Source organism: Lissotriton vulgaris, chromosome 1_2, assembly GCF_964263255.1.
Source record: "Lissotriton vulgaris chromosome 1_2, aLisVul1.2, whole genome shotgun sequence".
In the NCBI taxonomy this organism is placed as follows: domain Eukaryota; kingdom Metazoa; phylum Chordata; class Amphibia; order Caudata; family Salamandridae; genus Lissotriton; species Lissotriton vulgaris.
The window spans coordinates 337,691,149-337,704,241 of NC_141686.1; the positions used below are offsets into that span (position 1 = coordinate 337,691,149).

At 45.9% G+C, this 13,093-nt stretch overlaps 1 protein-coding gene across 1 annotated transcript in view; it reads left to right on the forward strand.

Annotated features, from left to right (window-relative positions):
* The window catches only part of LOC147736700 (lectin-like), a 137,927-nt gene extending 132,464 nt beyond the window's left edge, over nt 1-5,463 (forward strand). Inside the window, exons 3-5 of the mRNA XM_086952673.1 lie at nt 3,713-3,853; nt 4,930-5,041; nt 5,360-5,463. Of these exons, the coding sequence (XP_086808799.1) occupies nt 3,713-3,853; nt 4,930-5,041; nt 5,360-5,463 (357 nt within the window). The remainder of the gene's footprint in view (nt 1-3,712; nt 3,854-4,929; nt 5,042-5,359) is intronic.
* Nucleotides 5,464-13,093: the final 7,630 nt, after the last annotated feature.

The following is a 13,093-nucleotide window of genomic DNA, read 5'->3' on the forward strand; positions in this document are numbered from 1 at the left end:
CAGAAGGAGCTCATCCTGTTATTCAAGATTTCACAGACAAACTGGCAAATCATTACATGACCATAGCACACATATTGGACTCATACTTAAATCAGAGACAAGGCACCAGCGCATACCTTTTCCAAAACAACAATCCAAGAATTATCTAACCCAGCATCTCTGTTCATTCCAACAAATTCACATAATTAATTTATTGACTTGGTCAAAGCAAGCAGGCCTGCCGGCAGCCCTTTTGACCCGTGTCCACCGCAAGTCTTCAAGAGAATTCGTATAACATCCTCAATTTCTTAAGTACTGGAATATTTCGAGAAGAACTCAAAAAGTCATACAGACGCCCATTACTGAAGAAAATAAACTTGGACTCGTTGAACCAGCCGCTGCAGGTAAGAGCGGTGGGGCCTTTCGGTCGTCTCAAAATCTACTAAAATCATATCGGTTAACGAGGACAAGAAATCGGTATCCCAGAGAGCTCAAGGCTGGATCATGCTGAACACCTATGCAGTTCTAAAACCTCAGCCCTACCTCAAGATTGGAACTAAGCTGGCGACCAAAGAACATTTTTTTAAGGCTACGGCTGGGTCTCGGCCCGATCAACCCGTTATGCCACCACGGGAAAGAAGAGGGGCCGTTCACTCTTGACGTTTGTGTGCGAATGACACAGAGACTTTGATTCATATTATATGCATATGCAAGAAGCTAGATGACATACGGAAAAGTCTTTTAAAACCACTATTTAACTTGCATGGTGTAAGGTCCTGTAGGCAGGCAGGGATGCTGTGAGTTAACCCTCCCTAGTGCAACTAAACTGTCGTCTAACAAAATTCTTTGATCTGATAGCACTGAGACTGAAAAACTCTTGCTCTTCACAGTAGAGACATATTAAAGACTACAGTAGATACTGAACTGGACCACTTTATTGGCTTCAAATTATACAGCTTAATTGATAACTTCAAACAGGCCTGCAAACCTGAGCCAGCAGTGCTAGCACAATTGGACTAATTTAATGTCTCTTTATTCTAAAACAAAGGTTTTTTATCTTGTATCAATTTTTTTAACAGTTTTATCTAATGCTATTCTTTTTGATATCAGCCTGTAATGTTATGAATGCAATGGTTTTAATTAATCATGCATAATAAATACGTACTTAGAGTTCATTCCAGGTGTTGGTGAAGTAAAGTGCCGCTGCTTTGATCTTTCAATGGAGGAATGTATGTTTTCGCCGCATTGATTTCTGATGCAGGCCTCCCTCACTATATACCCATCACCTCATGACTCCACCATCCTCTTCTCTTAAGAGAACCATGTAGTATGGAAAATATTACTGCTCTCTTTGCCCAGTCCTGCATCCCTAACAATGGCCAGCAAGATGGGCTTCCATGAATTTTTGATGACCTTGGCTGGGATTTAAGATCTATTGTGTCATCCTTCATGGATGGCCCCTTTGAGACTCACAAAGTGTTATGCATCCAGGGATCACTGTATCAGTTCGGATGGTGCAATATGTTGCATACATGGCCTTTCCTATCTTTGTGAAGATCTCTGCACCTATTAATTGTCTATGACTATAGCCCCTCTTACATAAGTCTAGATCTGTGGTGATATTTAACGATCGGAAGGCCAACATTTATAACACAAAAGTTAGTTGTGGGAGCTTTTCACAGCACTCACTTTATCTTTCTAATTCTTTGTGTTATGCAAGAATACATAAGACAATCTTCAACATACACTCTAGGGCTTAAGAGGAGCAGAGTAATATTGTGTTTTTCTAGCAGAAGAGCCAAGCCGAGGGACTTGATGGAGGGTTTCTCAGACTTCAGGCGGAGGAATGCGCTCAATAGGACTGCTCCTTGGGAATGTGTCAGTACTCTGCCCATTGTGGTCAACAGCACCTCCAGAACTCTCTTCTAGTGTGAAGACAGTATGTGACAAGACCAAAGAGTATGAAGCTAATTGGCATCAAATTAAAAATTAGGGGGACTTGCAGCTGTGACTCGCGGGCATATTTTGTTAATTCAAGCAGGTGTAAGTTAGGCTTAGTTCAGATTATTACATTGAATGTACTTACATGGGAGGCGTGGGATACTTTATGCGGATTTTTAAATATTTTAGCCCAGTCCCCATCATGCAGAGGCTGTGTGGGATAACACCGGGTGGCGTTCGGTAGAATGGTCAGTAGGAAACAATGTGTAGTGCAGTAATCACGCCTTACAGTCTATACGGGTAAACCCTGTGTTATGCAGGGGGGGGCGGCCAGACAGCCAGTGAGCCACCAAAGGAGCTGTGCAGCTAAATAATAGCATTTTAAGTCCAGAAGGGCGAATCCGCCAGCAGTCACAGGTAGCTTTAGAGTGGTAAGAGATACCCGGCGGCTCCCTGGTCCCCAAATCAAATGTCGGATGTGTTGAAGTCTCGTGAATGAAAAGGGGATGGTTTTCAGAATAATACAATAATTGGGGTAGCACCACCGCCACGTGACTCATTGTTGAAAGTGAAAGAGAAGTTCAAAAAGAAAACAGAGCTAAGTATAGGTATTGGAAGTTAACTGATTCCCCGTTCAATCTGGGGTCTAATTGTACAGAAAGGGGAGCACATTGCCATACCTTAAAGAAACACTTCCAACAATGTGCAACCTTTATCGTGTTCTGATATTTTGCTGGTGTAATTTACTACCCAAATATTCTGAAGATTCTGCATGGACGGTGGCACGTAAGGATGATCCAGATCACTGGTTTGGCCTCAGCTCGACTGCAGAATCATTTTAAGACATGGACAGAGGGGGTGATTGCCCGGCACAACCTTCCAAGGGGTTTGACCCCTGCTCACCCTTCACAAGAACAATCTGGTGCAGTTACTGTGGATATTCCATCTAATCCTGATTTAATCGTGCTCTTTAGTTCTATTTGTCTTGTATTCTGGGATTCCAGTTCTGAGCTAAATGTAGAAACCTGGATGCAGACTATAGTGCTAAGAGACAACAGATAAGCTGTAGGTATCACATACAGACATAAGGTGTGAGACTGTCGACCACACCGCCTGTGCTTCCTCATGAATTGTCTATGGGTTTAAGGTTGACTGGAGGTTGAGGTGAGGCAGATGGTTTTTGTTTTTTGTTCAACTTTTCTAAACTAGCAGATGGGCACGTACCTTATTTCCCAGACTGTTAGAGTTTAAAATGTTTAGAAACATAATCAAAGTTTGCAATTTTGATGTTGCTTTTCTCTAAGAAAGTTTGAGTATTTTAGATAGGGGTGATGGCCTTGACACCATCCTCAAAGTCATAAATTTCCCATTGAACAAGGACATATTGTGCCACCTGTATGAGGCATACCTAGAGGCAGTCACATAAAGACCATAGTGAACATAGTAAATAAATACACTGATAAAATAGTGAGGTAGGGTCTCTTCTTCGATGAGTCTGTAAAACTGAACTTTTGTCCTGAATTCTTTACAGTTCTCTCCAGAATGTGCCTCCATGTCAGTTGGTGACCCTAGTGCAGATACACGGGCTCCTCTTCTTACTTGGCGCACAGTGTTTGTGCCATGAAGCCATGAGTGTGGAAGCAGCGCTAGCCCCATTAGGAGTGTTCTGGGAGAGGAGTCCTGAGTCACTGCACAATAAAGCACACAGGAGTCCTGGTGACCAGTCCTTGAATTTCCTTCACATGCCCTCGGATGCTCAATCAACACTCACCCTGTCCTCTTTCAATTTCAGGTGTACTGCCAACGCCTCGCCCCAGGATCACACCTGGCGTCTGCACACAGTAAAGAGGACAATGAGCACCTGAAGGACTTCACCTACAGGCACACACACCATCATCGTGCCTACTGGTTGGGGGCATCAGAGCTTTTCTCGGTAAGCTAGTGTGTACCAATACATGGTCTTAAATGGATGCCAGGGGGAAAAACTACAAATGGGGCAGGGATTAGGGAGTTTGAGGTAGAAACATGATGTGGAAAAGGAAAGATTCCCAACCACTTCTCACTTACCTCCAAACAAATTCAAATGTGACATGATCGCTTAGAGTCAGGGCAGGGGGACTAGCTATCAGTAGTGCATCAGGTGCAGTGGCACCCAAGTCTAGCGGTCTTAAGGGCCAAAGAGGTCTCAAATATTGCTCTGTTTCACTGCTCTACAAATTGACAGTAAGTCCAAATTGTCTTGCCTGTACAAAGCACATGGCAGCCCAACTGTCCCGCCTTCAAGTCTGTTACAAAAAATGGGTGCAAACATACCACGCAATGTCCATCCGAATTTTGCAAATAATTTTACAGTACTGGCCGCCTGCACCCCATCAGTGGAAATGGGGTGACCTGATCCACAACAAGAGGGGGAGGGGGCAGACTGTACCCAGTCACTGCAAGTAGGGTAAGTTGAACCCCAACAAGAGACAGGGTAGGGGTGCCTGCACCCCATCAGTGCAAACAAGGTGGGCTGAGGCAACAAAAGAGGTAGGGGCTGCTTCCCATCAATGCAAGTGGGATGAGCTGAGGCCCAGCAAGAGGAAGGAGGCTGCACCCCATCAATGCAAGTGGGGTGAGCTGAGACCCAACAACAGGTGGGGAAGGGGGTCTACACCCCAGCAATGCAAGTTGAGTGAGCTGAGGCCCTACAAGATGCAAGGGCTGGGGGTTATATTCTGTTGTAACTTGTACAATTTAACTTCAATTTGAAATGAATTGGAAACATTAAAAAAGCAAGTAGATACTCTGGCTTAGGGTACCTTCACTTTAAGTTTTCCATTCCTAGCACTGGTTTAAGGTCTATGTTTAAAAGAGTAAAATGCCATCTTTAGCTGATTTTCCCAATGTTGTCCCCAGCATTGACATACTATCCTGCATTATATTATTCTACTTTACAGCCCACAAATGAGGTGAGCCATGGGGCCAGTAGCTATAGCTCTTTGACAGCAATGGCTCTCTTTCTTCCAGATAAAGTACTTTAAGTGGACGGATGGGAGTCCCATGAACTTCACAAACTGGCTACCGGGAGAGCCCTACAGCACACGGGGAAAGGAACACTGTGTTTGCACCAACTATAAAGGTAGGTATTTGTCTCCCACATTTAAATCCTCTTTCCTGTAAGTCTTTAATTTGTTCTCATAAAAGCAGTTCAGTACCTCACACCCATTTTGTGAATATATTTCTCCTTTTCTTTAAAATATTCATGGAAATTTGGTAAACTAGACCCATATTCAAAAAAAATTTCTGAAAAGCAGAATGCAGCTACTCTATCTTTCCCTATGTGCCAAAGTTTCTGGAAGTAGGTGTGAGTTACTCCTGGTTTACTCCTGAACTGATAAATATATATTTGTAATGAGTACAATACAGAGGCTGAATGTTTTTGCTTCTTCTCTTGTAGGTCCAGGACTCTGGGGGGAAGTGAGGTGTGATACCACTCTCCCCTTCATCTGTAAAGCCCCCAACCCTTCTCAAGATAAGCCCTTATGTTCGAAGGGAGTGTAAAGATGTGGAGCAACCAATGGTATCCGTTCCGAAGAGATAGAAGCACAGACGCCAGGGATAGGCTAGGAAGAACCCTCAGGGCCTTGCTCTTGAATGGCACTTGACATAAAAATAAATAAGTCACTTTGTTCACCCATGATGTGTGTTCTAAACTCTCACAGCTTAATATACAATCTTTACCTTCCCTGGCCACAAAATTGGGATTTGTTCAATTCTGCCATCATAAATGTTGCTTGTGAAGATCTGCAGGTGCCACTGTAGGCAGAAGAGTGACAATGTGGCAGGTGGGGTGTGAGTGTTCCTTTGAAGCCCAGTGAACACCGACTAACTCTAGAATGGGCGTCGCCTGCTGACTGGTCACAAAGACACAACCCTTACTCGGGTGGAGTGATCCTTTCACATCTAGGGTGTCTAGTGCACCTGCTGCATGGTTTGGTGTTCACCCCTGTGAGGTGGGCAGAGGACCCAGGGTACAGGACCCAGGATGTGCCAAGGGTGCAGTGCTTGGTGACAGGATCTCCACATCTGACCAAACCACATCCTTGGCTTTCCTTCCTTCTTCCAAGGCCTCCTGGTTTCATATACATTGTGAGCCCTCGTGAAACCAAAATCACAGCCATGGGAATTTGTCCAACAAAGATTCAGGCTCATTTGTAAGTTCTGAACATAGAGGGAGGACGAGGAGCACTTAAAGGTCCAGCATACGGGCTTTATAGGATACTTTGTAATACAAAAGGTATGCAGTTCCTGGGGGTAGAGGGGACAGGAGGATCTAGATTAGGGAAACTGAGACATCAGATCAAGGGATCTCATTGCTCAGAAGCAGGAGCCCTCACACAACCATGTGGGTGTCATGCTTTATCACTGGGCAGCTCCTCGTTGGGCCGGTGCTGCAATGACCTACTGGCCATTCGAGGAGTTCTTATGAGCATAAGATGTTGATGTGAGGTGTAGGGTAGAGTTTCTCTAGGTGCAGATTGTTGAGATGTGAATCTGTGGTTTTAAAAATAGCTAAGAGATACCCAATTAAATTTAAAAGGAGGGCTCTCTTGTTATGATTAAAAGGCAACGGTTGACTGAAGTAGAAGTAATGGTTCTATCCAGCTCATAAAATAGTGTGTGTGTAGGTCAACATATTTCTTTCCCTCAAGTGTCGCTATCGATCTGGACCAAAAAATGAAACCTAATCTTCTTCTATTAGGGAAAATGTAGGCAGCATTGGTAAAAGGTGCCCCAATCATGCCACCAAATCTTCACAGTAAGTATACTTGGGAACATCTAAAACCCAACCTAAGTTTGGTAAGCTTATGACCCCTTAGGTGATGGCAGAGATCACGCTAGCTGTGGAACAAAAGGCTGATTCAGAGGTGACTTACCCCTTCTCTGCCACCCTGGATGCGAGTTCTCCATTAGTGCTGTCAGCGTAGAGCAGCCGTTGAGTGTCTTAATGCTGCAGCTATCCATGAAGCGCAAGCGGGGAGTGGGATAAAAAGAAGGAGCATACTGTCTCCTCTTACTCAAAAGTAGAGTAGTAGAATGACTCTGTAAATATATGAGCCGAGGATGAAGAGGATTTGGAATTTAGTTTCCTAATCCCATAGAGTGGGCGGTAATTGTGGCGTCAGCAAAAGAAGAGCCACAATTAAAGGAAGGAAAGTTGTGCAAGAAACTTGTAAGATGACCTGGACTTCAGAAATGAGGTATTCACCTGGCTGGTCCAAGCACTAGGATAACAAGACAAGACTTGGGTCATGTGGAATTCATAGCATTGCTCAAACATAGTTTAATCTTTTCTTCAAAGAAAGGTTCCCAGAGAGTACTTACTGCATCACCATCACCACCCCCTTTCTGAATCGTTTTTGGCCACTATAGGTGTGGCAGGGTATACTCAGACATGAGTCCCTTTCTCACTGCTCCATCAGGATTCAAGCAAGCCGGGCCGAAGACGGCTGAAATGCCAGAAACCGGTCCCCGGTAGCTTGTCTCCTTTCTGGTGAAGAATTGGCTTGGTAGTTTAGTCTGCCCTGTTCCCATGATGCACTGGGCCAGGGACAGACTGATTTGCATATAGCCAGGTTCTGAGCTGGGATGGGGCAGTGAGATAAATAACGGTGATGGATCAAGCCCTGATCTTTTGACTGGGTAAGAGTGGTCTGCTCAATTCAGACACTCTGTTCATCACCACCCCCTTTCTGAATCGTTTTTGGCCACTATAGGTGTGGCAGGGTATACTCAGACATGAGTCCCTTTCTCACTGCTCCATCAGGATTCAAGCAAGCCGGGCCGAAGACGGCTGAAATGCCAGAAACCGGTCCCCGGTAGCTTGTCTCCTTTCTGGTGAAGAATTGGCTTGGTAGTTTAGTCTGCCCTGTTCCCATGATGCACTGGGCCAGGGACAGACTGATTTGCATATAGCCAGGTTCTGAGCTGGGATGGGGCAGTGAGATAAATAACGGTGATGGATCAAGCCCTGATCTTTGGACTGGGTAAGAGTGGTCTGCTTAATTCAGACACTCTGTTCATCACCACCCCCTTTTCTGAATCGTTTTGGCCACTATAGGTGTGGCAGGGTATACTCAGACATGAGTCCCTTTCTCACTGCTCCATCAGGATTCAAGCAAGCCGGGCCGAAGACGGCTGAAATGCCAGAAACCGGTCCCCGGTAGCTTGTCTCCTTTCTGGTGAAGAATTGGCTTGGTAGTTTAGTCTGCCCTGTTCCCATGATGCACTGGGCCAGGGACAGACTGATTTGCATATAGCCAGGTTCTGAGCTGGGATGGGGCAGTGAGATAAATAACGGTGATGGATCAAGCCCTGATCTTTTGACTGGGTAAGAGTGGTCTGCTCAATTCAGACACTCTGTTCATCACCACCCCCTTTCTGAATCGTTTTTGGCCACTATAGGTGTGGCAGGGTATACTCAGACATGAGTCCCTTTCTCACTGCTCCATCAGGATTCAAGCAAGCCGGGCCGAAGACGGCTGAAATGCCAGAAACCGGTCCCCGGTAGCTTGTCTCCTTTCTGGTGAAGAATTGGCTTGGTAGTTTAGTCTGCCCTGTTCCCATGATGCACTGGGCCAGGGACAGACTGATTTGCATATAGCCAGGTTCTGAGCTGGGATGGGGCAGTGAGATAAATAACGGTGATGGATCAAGCCCTGATCTTTTGACTGGGTAAGAGTGGTCTGCTCAATTCAGACACTCTGTTCATCACCACCCCCTTTCTGAATCGTTTTTGGCCACTATAGGTGTGGCAGGGTATACTCAGACATGAGTCCCTTTCTCACTGCTCCATCAGGATTCAAGCAAGCCGGGCCGAAGACGGCTGAAATGCCAGAAACCGGTCCCCGGTAGCTTGTCTCCTTTCTGGTGAAGAATTGGCTTGGTAGTTTAGTCTGCCCTGTTCCCATGATGCACTGGGCCAGGGACAGACTGATTTGCATATAGCCAGGTTCTGAGCTGGGATGGGGCAGTGAGATAAATAACGGTGATGGATCAAGCCCTGATCTTTTGACTGGGTAAGAGTGGTCTGCTCAATTCAGACACTCTGTTCATCACCACCCCCTTTCTGAATCGTTTTTGGCCACTATAGGTGTGGCAGGGTATACTCAGACATGAGTCCCTTTCTCACTGCTCCATCAGGATTCAAGCAAGCCGGGCCGAAGACGGCTGAAATGCCAGAAACCGGTCCCCGGTAGCTTGTCTCCTTTCTGGTGAAGAATTGGCTTGGTAGTTTAGTCTGCCCTGTTCCCATGATGCACTGGGCCAGGGACAGACTGATTTGCATATAGCCAGGTTCTGAGCTGGGATGGGGCAGTGAGATAAATAACGGTGATGGATCAAGCCCTGATCTTTTGACTGGGTAAGAGTGGTCTGCTCAATTCAGACACTCTGTTCATCACCACCCCCTTTCTGAATCGTTTTTGGCCACTATAGGTGTGGCAGGGTATACTCAGACATGAGTCCCTTTCTCACTGCTCCATCAGGATTCAAGCAAGCCGGGCCGAAGACGGCTGAAATGCCAGAAACCGGTCCCCGGTAGCTTGTCTCCTTTCTAGTGAAGAATTGGCTTGGTAGTTTAGTCTGCCCTGTTCCCATGATGCACTGGGCCAGGGACAGACTGATTTGCATATAGCCAGGTTCTGAGCTGGGATGGGGCAGTGAGATAAATAACGGTGATGGATCAAGCCCTGATCTTTTGACTGGGTAAGAGTGGTCTGCTCAATTCAGACACTCTGTTCATCACCACCCCCTTTCTGAATCGTTTTTGGCCACTATAGGTGTGGCAGGGTATACTCAGACATGAGTCCCTTTCTCACTGCTCCATCAGGATTCAAGCAAGCCGGGCCGAAGACGGCTGAAATGCCAGAAACCGGTCCCCGGTAGCTTGTCTCCTTTCTGGTGAAGAATTGGCTTGGTAGTTTAGTCTGCCCTGTTCCCATGATGCACTGGGCCAGGGACAGACTGATTTGCATATAGCCAGGTTCTGAGCTGGGATGGGGCAGTGAGATAAATAACGGTGATGGATCAAGCCCTGATCTTTTGACTGGGTAAGAGTGGTCTGCTCAATTCAGACACTCTGTTCATCACCACCCCCTTTCTGAATCGTTTTTGGCCACTATAGGTGTGGCAGGGTATACTCAGACATGAGTCCCTTTCTCACTGCTCCATCAGGATTCAAGCAAGCCGGGCCGAAGACGGCTGAAATGCCAGAAACCGGTCCCCGGTAGCTTGTCTCCTTTCTGGTGAAGAATTGGCTTGGTAGTTTAGTCTGCCCTGTTCCCATGATGCACTGGGCCAGGGACAGACTGATTTGCATATAGCCAGGTTCTGAGCTGGGATGGGGCAGTGAGATAAATAACGGTGATGGATCAAGCCCTGATCTTTTGACTGGGTAAGAGTGGTCTGCTCAATTCAGACACTCTGTTCATCACCACCCCCTTTCTGAATCGTTTTTGGCCACTATAGGTGTGGCAGGGTATACTCAGACATGAGTCCCTTTCTCACTGCTCCATCAGGATTCAAGCAAGCCGGGCCGAAGACGGCTGAAATGCCAGAAACCGGTCCCCGGTAGCTTGTCTCCTTTCTGGTGAAGAATTGGCTTGGTAGTTTAGTCTGCCCTGTTCCCATAATGCACTGGGCCAGGGACAGACTGATTTGCATATAGCCAGGTTCTGAGCTGGGATGGGGCAGTGAGATAAATAACGGTGATGGATCAAGCCCTGATCTTTTGACTGGGTAAGAGTGGTCTGCTCAATTCAGACACTCTGTTCATCACCACCCCCTTTCTGAATCGTTTTTGGCCACTATAGGTGTGGCAGGGTATACTCAGACATGAGTCCCTTTCTCACTGCTCCATCAGGATTCAAGCAAGCCGGGCCGAAGACGGCTGAAATGCCAGAAACCGGTCCCCGGTAGCTTGTCTCCTTTCTGGTGAAGAATTGGCTTGGTAGTTTAGTCTGCCCTGTTCCCATGATGCACTGGGCCAGGGACAGACTGATTTGCATATAGCCAGGTTCTGAGCTGGGATGGGGCAGTGAGATAAATAACGGTGATGGATCAAGCCCTGATCTTTTGACTGGGTAAGAGTGGTCTGCTCAATTCAGACACTCTGTTCATCACCACCCCCTTTCTGAATGCTTTATCACTGGGCAGCTCCTCGTTGGGCCGGTGCTGCAATGACCTACTGGCCATTCGAGGAGTTCTTATGAGCATAAGATGTTGATGTGAGGTGTAGGGTAGAGTTTCTCTAGGTGCAGATTGTTGAGATGTGAATCTGTGGTTTTAAAAATAGCTAAGAGATACCCAATTAAATTTAAAAGGAGGGCTCTCTTGTTATGATTAAAAGGCAACGGTTGACTGAAGTAGAAGTAATGGTTCTATCCAGCTCATAAAATAGTGTGTGTGTAGGTCAACATATTTCTTTCCCTCAAGTGTCGCTATCGATCTGGACCAAAAAATGAAACCTAATCTTCTTCTATTAGGGAAAATGTAGGCAGCATTGGTAAAAGGTGCCCCAATCATGCCACCAAATCTTCACAGTAAGTATACTTGGGAACATCTAAAACCCAACCTAAGTTTGGTAAGCTTATGACCCCTTAGGTGATGGCAGAGATCACGCTAGCTGTGGAACAAAAGGCTGATTCAGAGGTGACTTACCCCTTCTCTGCCACCCTGGATGCGAGTTCTCCATTAGTGCTGTCAGCGTAGAGCAGCCGTTGAGTGTCTTAATGCTGCAGCTATCCATGAAGCGCAAGCGGGGAGTGGGATAAAAAGAAGGAGCATACTGTCTCCTCTTACTCAAAAGTAGAGTAGTAGAATGACTCTGTAAATATATGAGCCGAGGATGAAGAGGATTTGGAATTTAGTTTCCTAATCCCATAGAGTGGGTGGTAATTGTGGCGTCAGCAAAAGAAGAGCCACAATTAAAGGAAGGAAAGTTGTGCAAGAAACTTGTAAGATGACCTGGACTTCAGAAATGAGGTATTCACCTGGCTGGTCCAAGCACTAGGATAACAAGACAAGACTTGGGTCATGTGGAATTCATAGCATTGCTCAAACATAGTTTAATCTTTTCTTCAAAGAAAGGTTCCCAGAGAGTACTTACTGCATAAATACTGGAGTCACAAATAACCCATCCTTTCACGTCCACCTGCTGCTCCTGGTGAAACTGATCCTAGCTTTTGGATCCAAAAATGTTAAACTTAGGCTGATGCTTCCCAGAGAATGTGTACTCTGGTAATACTCCATCTCTTACACCACCAAAGAGTGTGGGATCAGGGTTAGTGTCTGATACTACTTCATCTCTTACACCACCCAAAGAGTGTGTGATCAGGTATAGTGTCTGGTAGTACTCCATCTCTTATACCACCCAAAGAGTTTATGATCAGGGTTAGTGTCTGGTAATACTCCATCTCTTACACCACCCAAAGAGTGTGTGATCAGGTATAGTGTCTGGTAGTACTCCATCTCTTATACCACCCAAAGAGCGTATGATCAGGGTTAGTGTCTGGTAGTACTCCATCTCTTATACGAACCAAGGAGTGTGTGATCAGGTTTAGTGTCTGGTAATACTTCATCTCTTATACCACCCAAAGAGTGTATGATCAGGGTTAGTGTCTGGTAGTACTCCATCTCTTACACCACCCAAAGAGTGTGTGATCAGGTATAGTGTCTGGTAGTACTCCATCTCTTATACCACCCAAAGAGTGTATGATCAGCGTTAGTGTCTGGTAGTACTCCATCTCTTATACCACCCAAAGAGTGTGTGATCAGGTTTAGTGTCTGGTAGTTCTCATGCTCTTATACCACCCAAAGAGTGTGTGATCAGGGTTAGTGTCTGGTAGTACTCCATCTCTTATACCACCCAAAGAGTGTGTGATCAGGTATAGTGTCTGGTAGTACTCTATCTCTTACACCACCCAAAGAGTGTGTGATCAGGTATAGTGTCTGGTAGTACTCCATCTCTTATACCACCCAAAGAGTGTATGATCAGGGTTAGTGCCTGGTAGTACTCCATCTCTTACACCACCCAAAGAGTGTGTGATCAGGTTTAGTGTCTGGTAGTACTCCTTCTCTTATACCACCCAAAGAGTGTATGATCAGGGTTAGTGTCTGGTAGTACTCCATC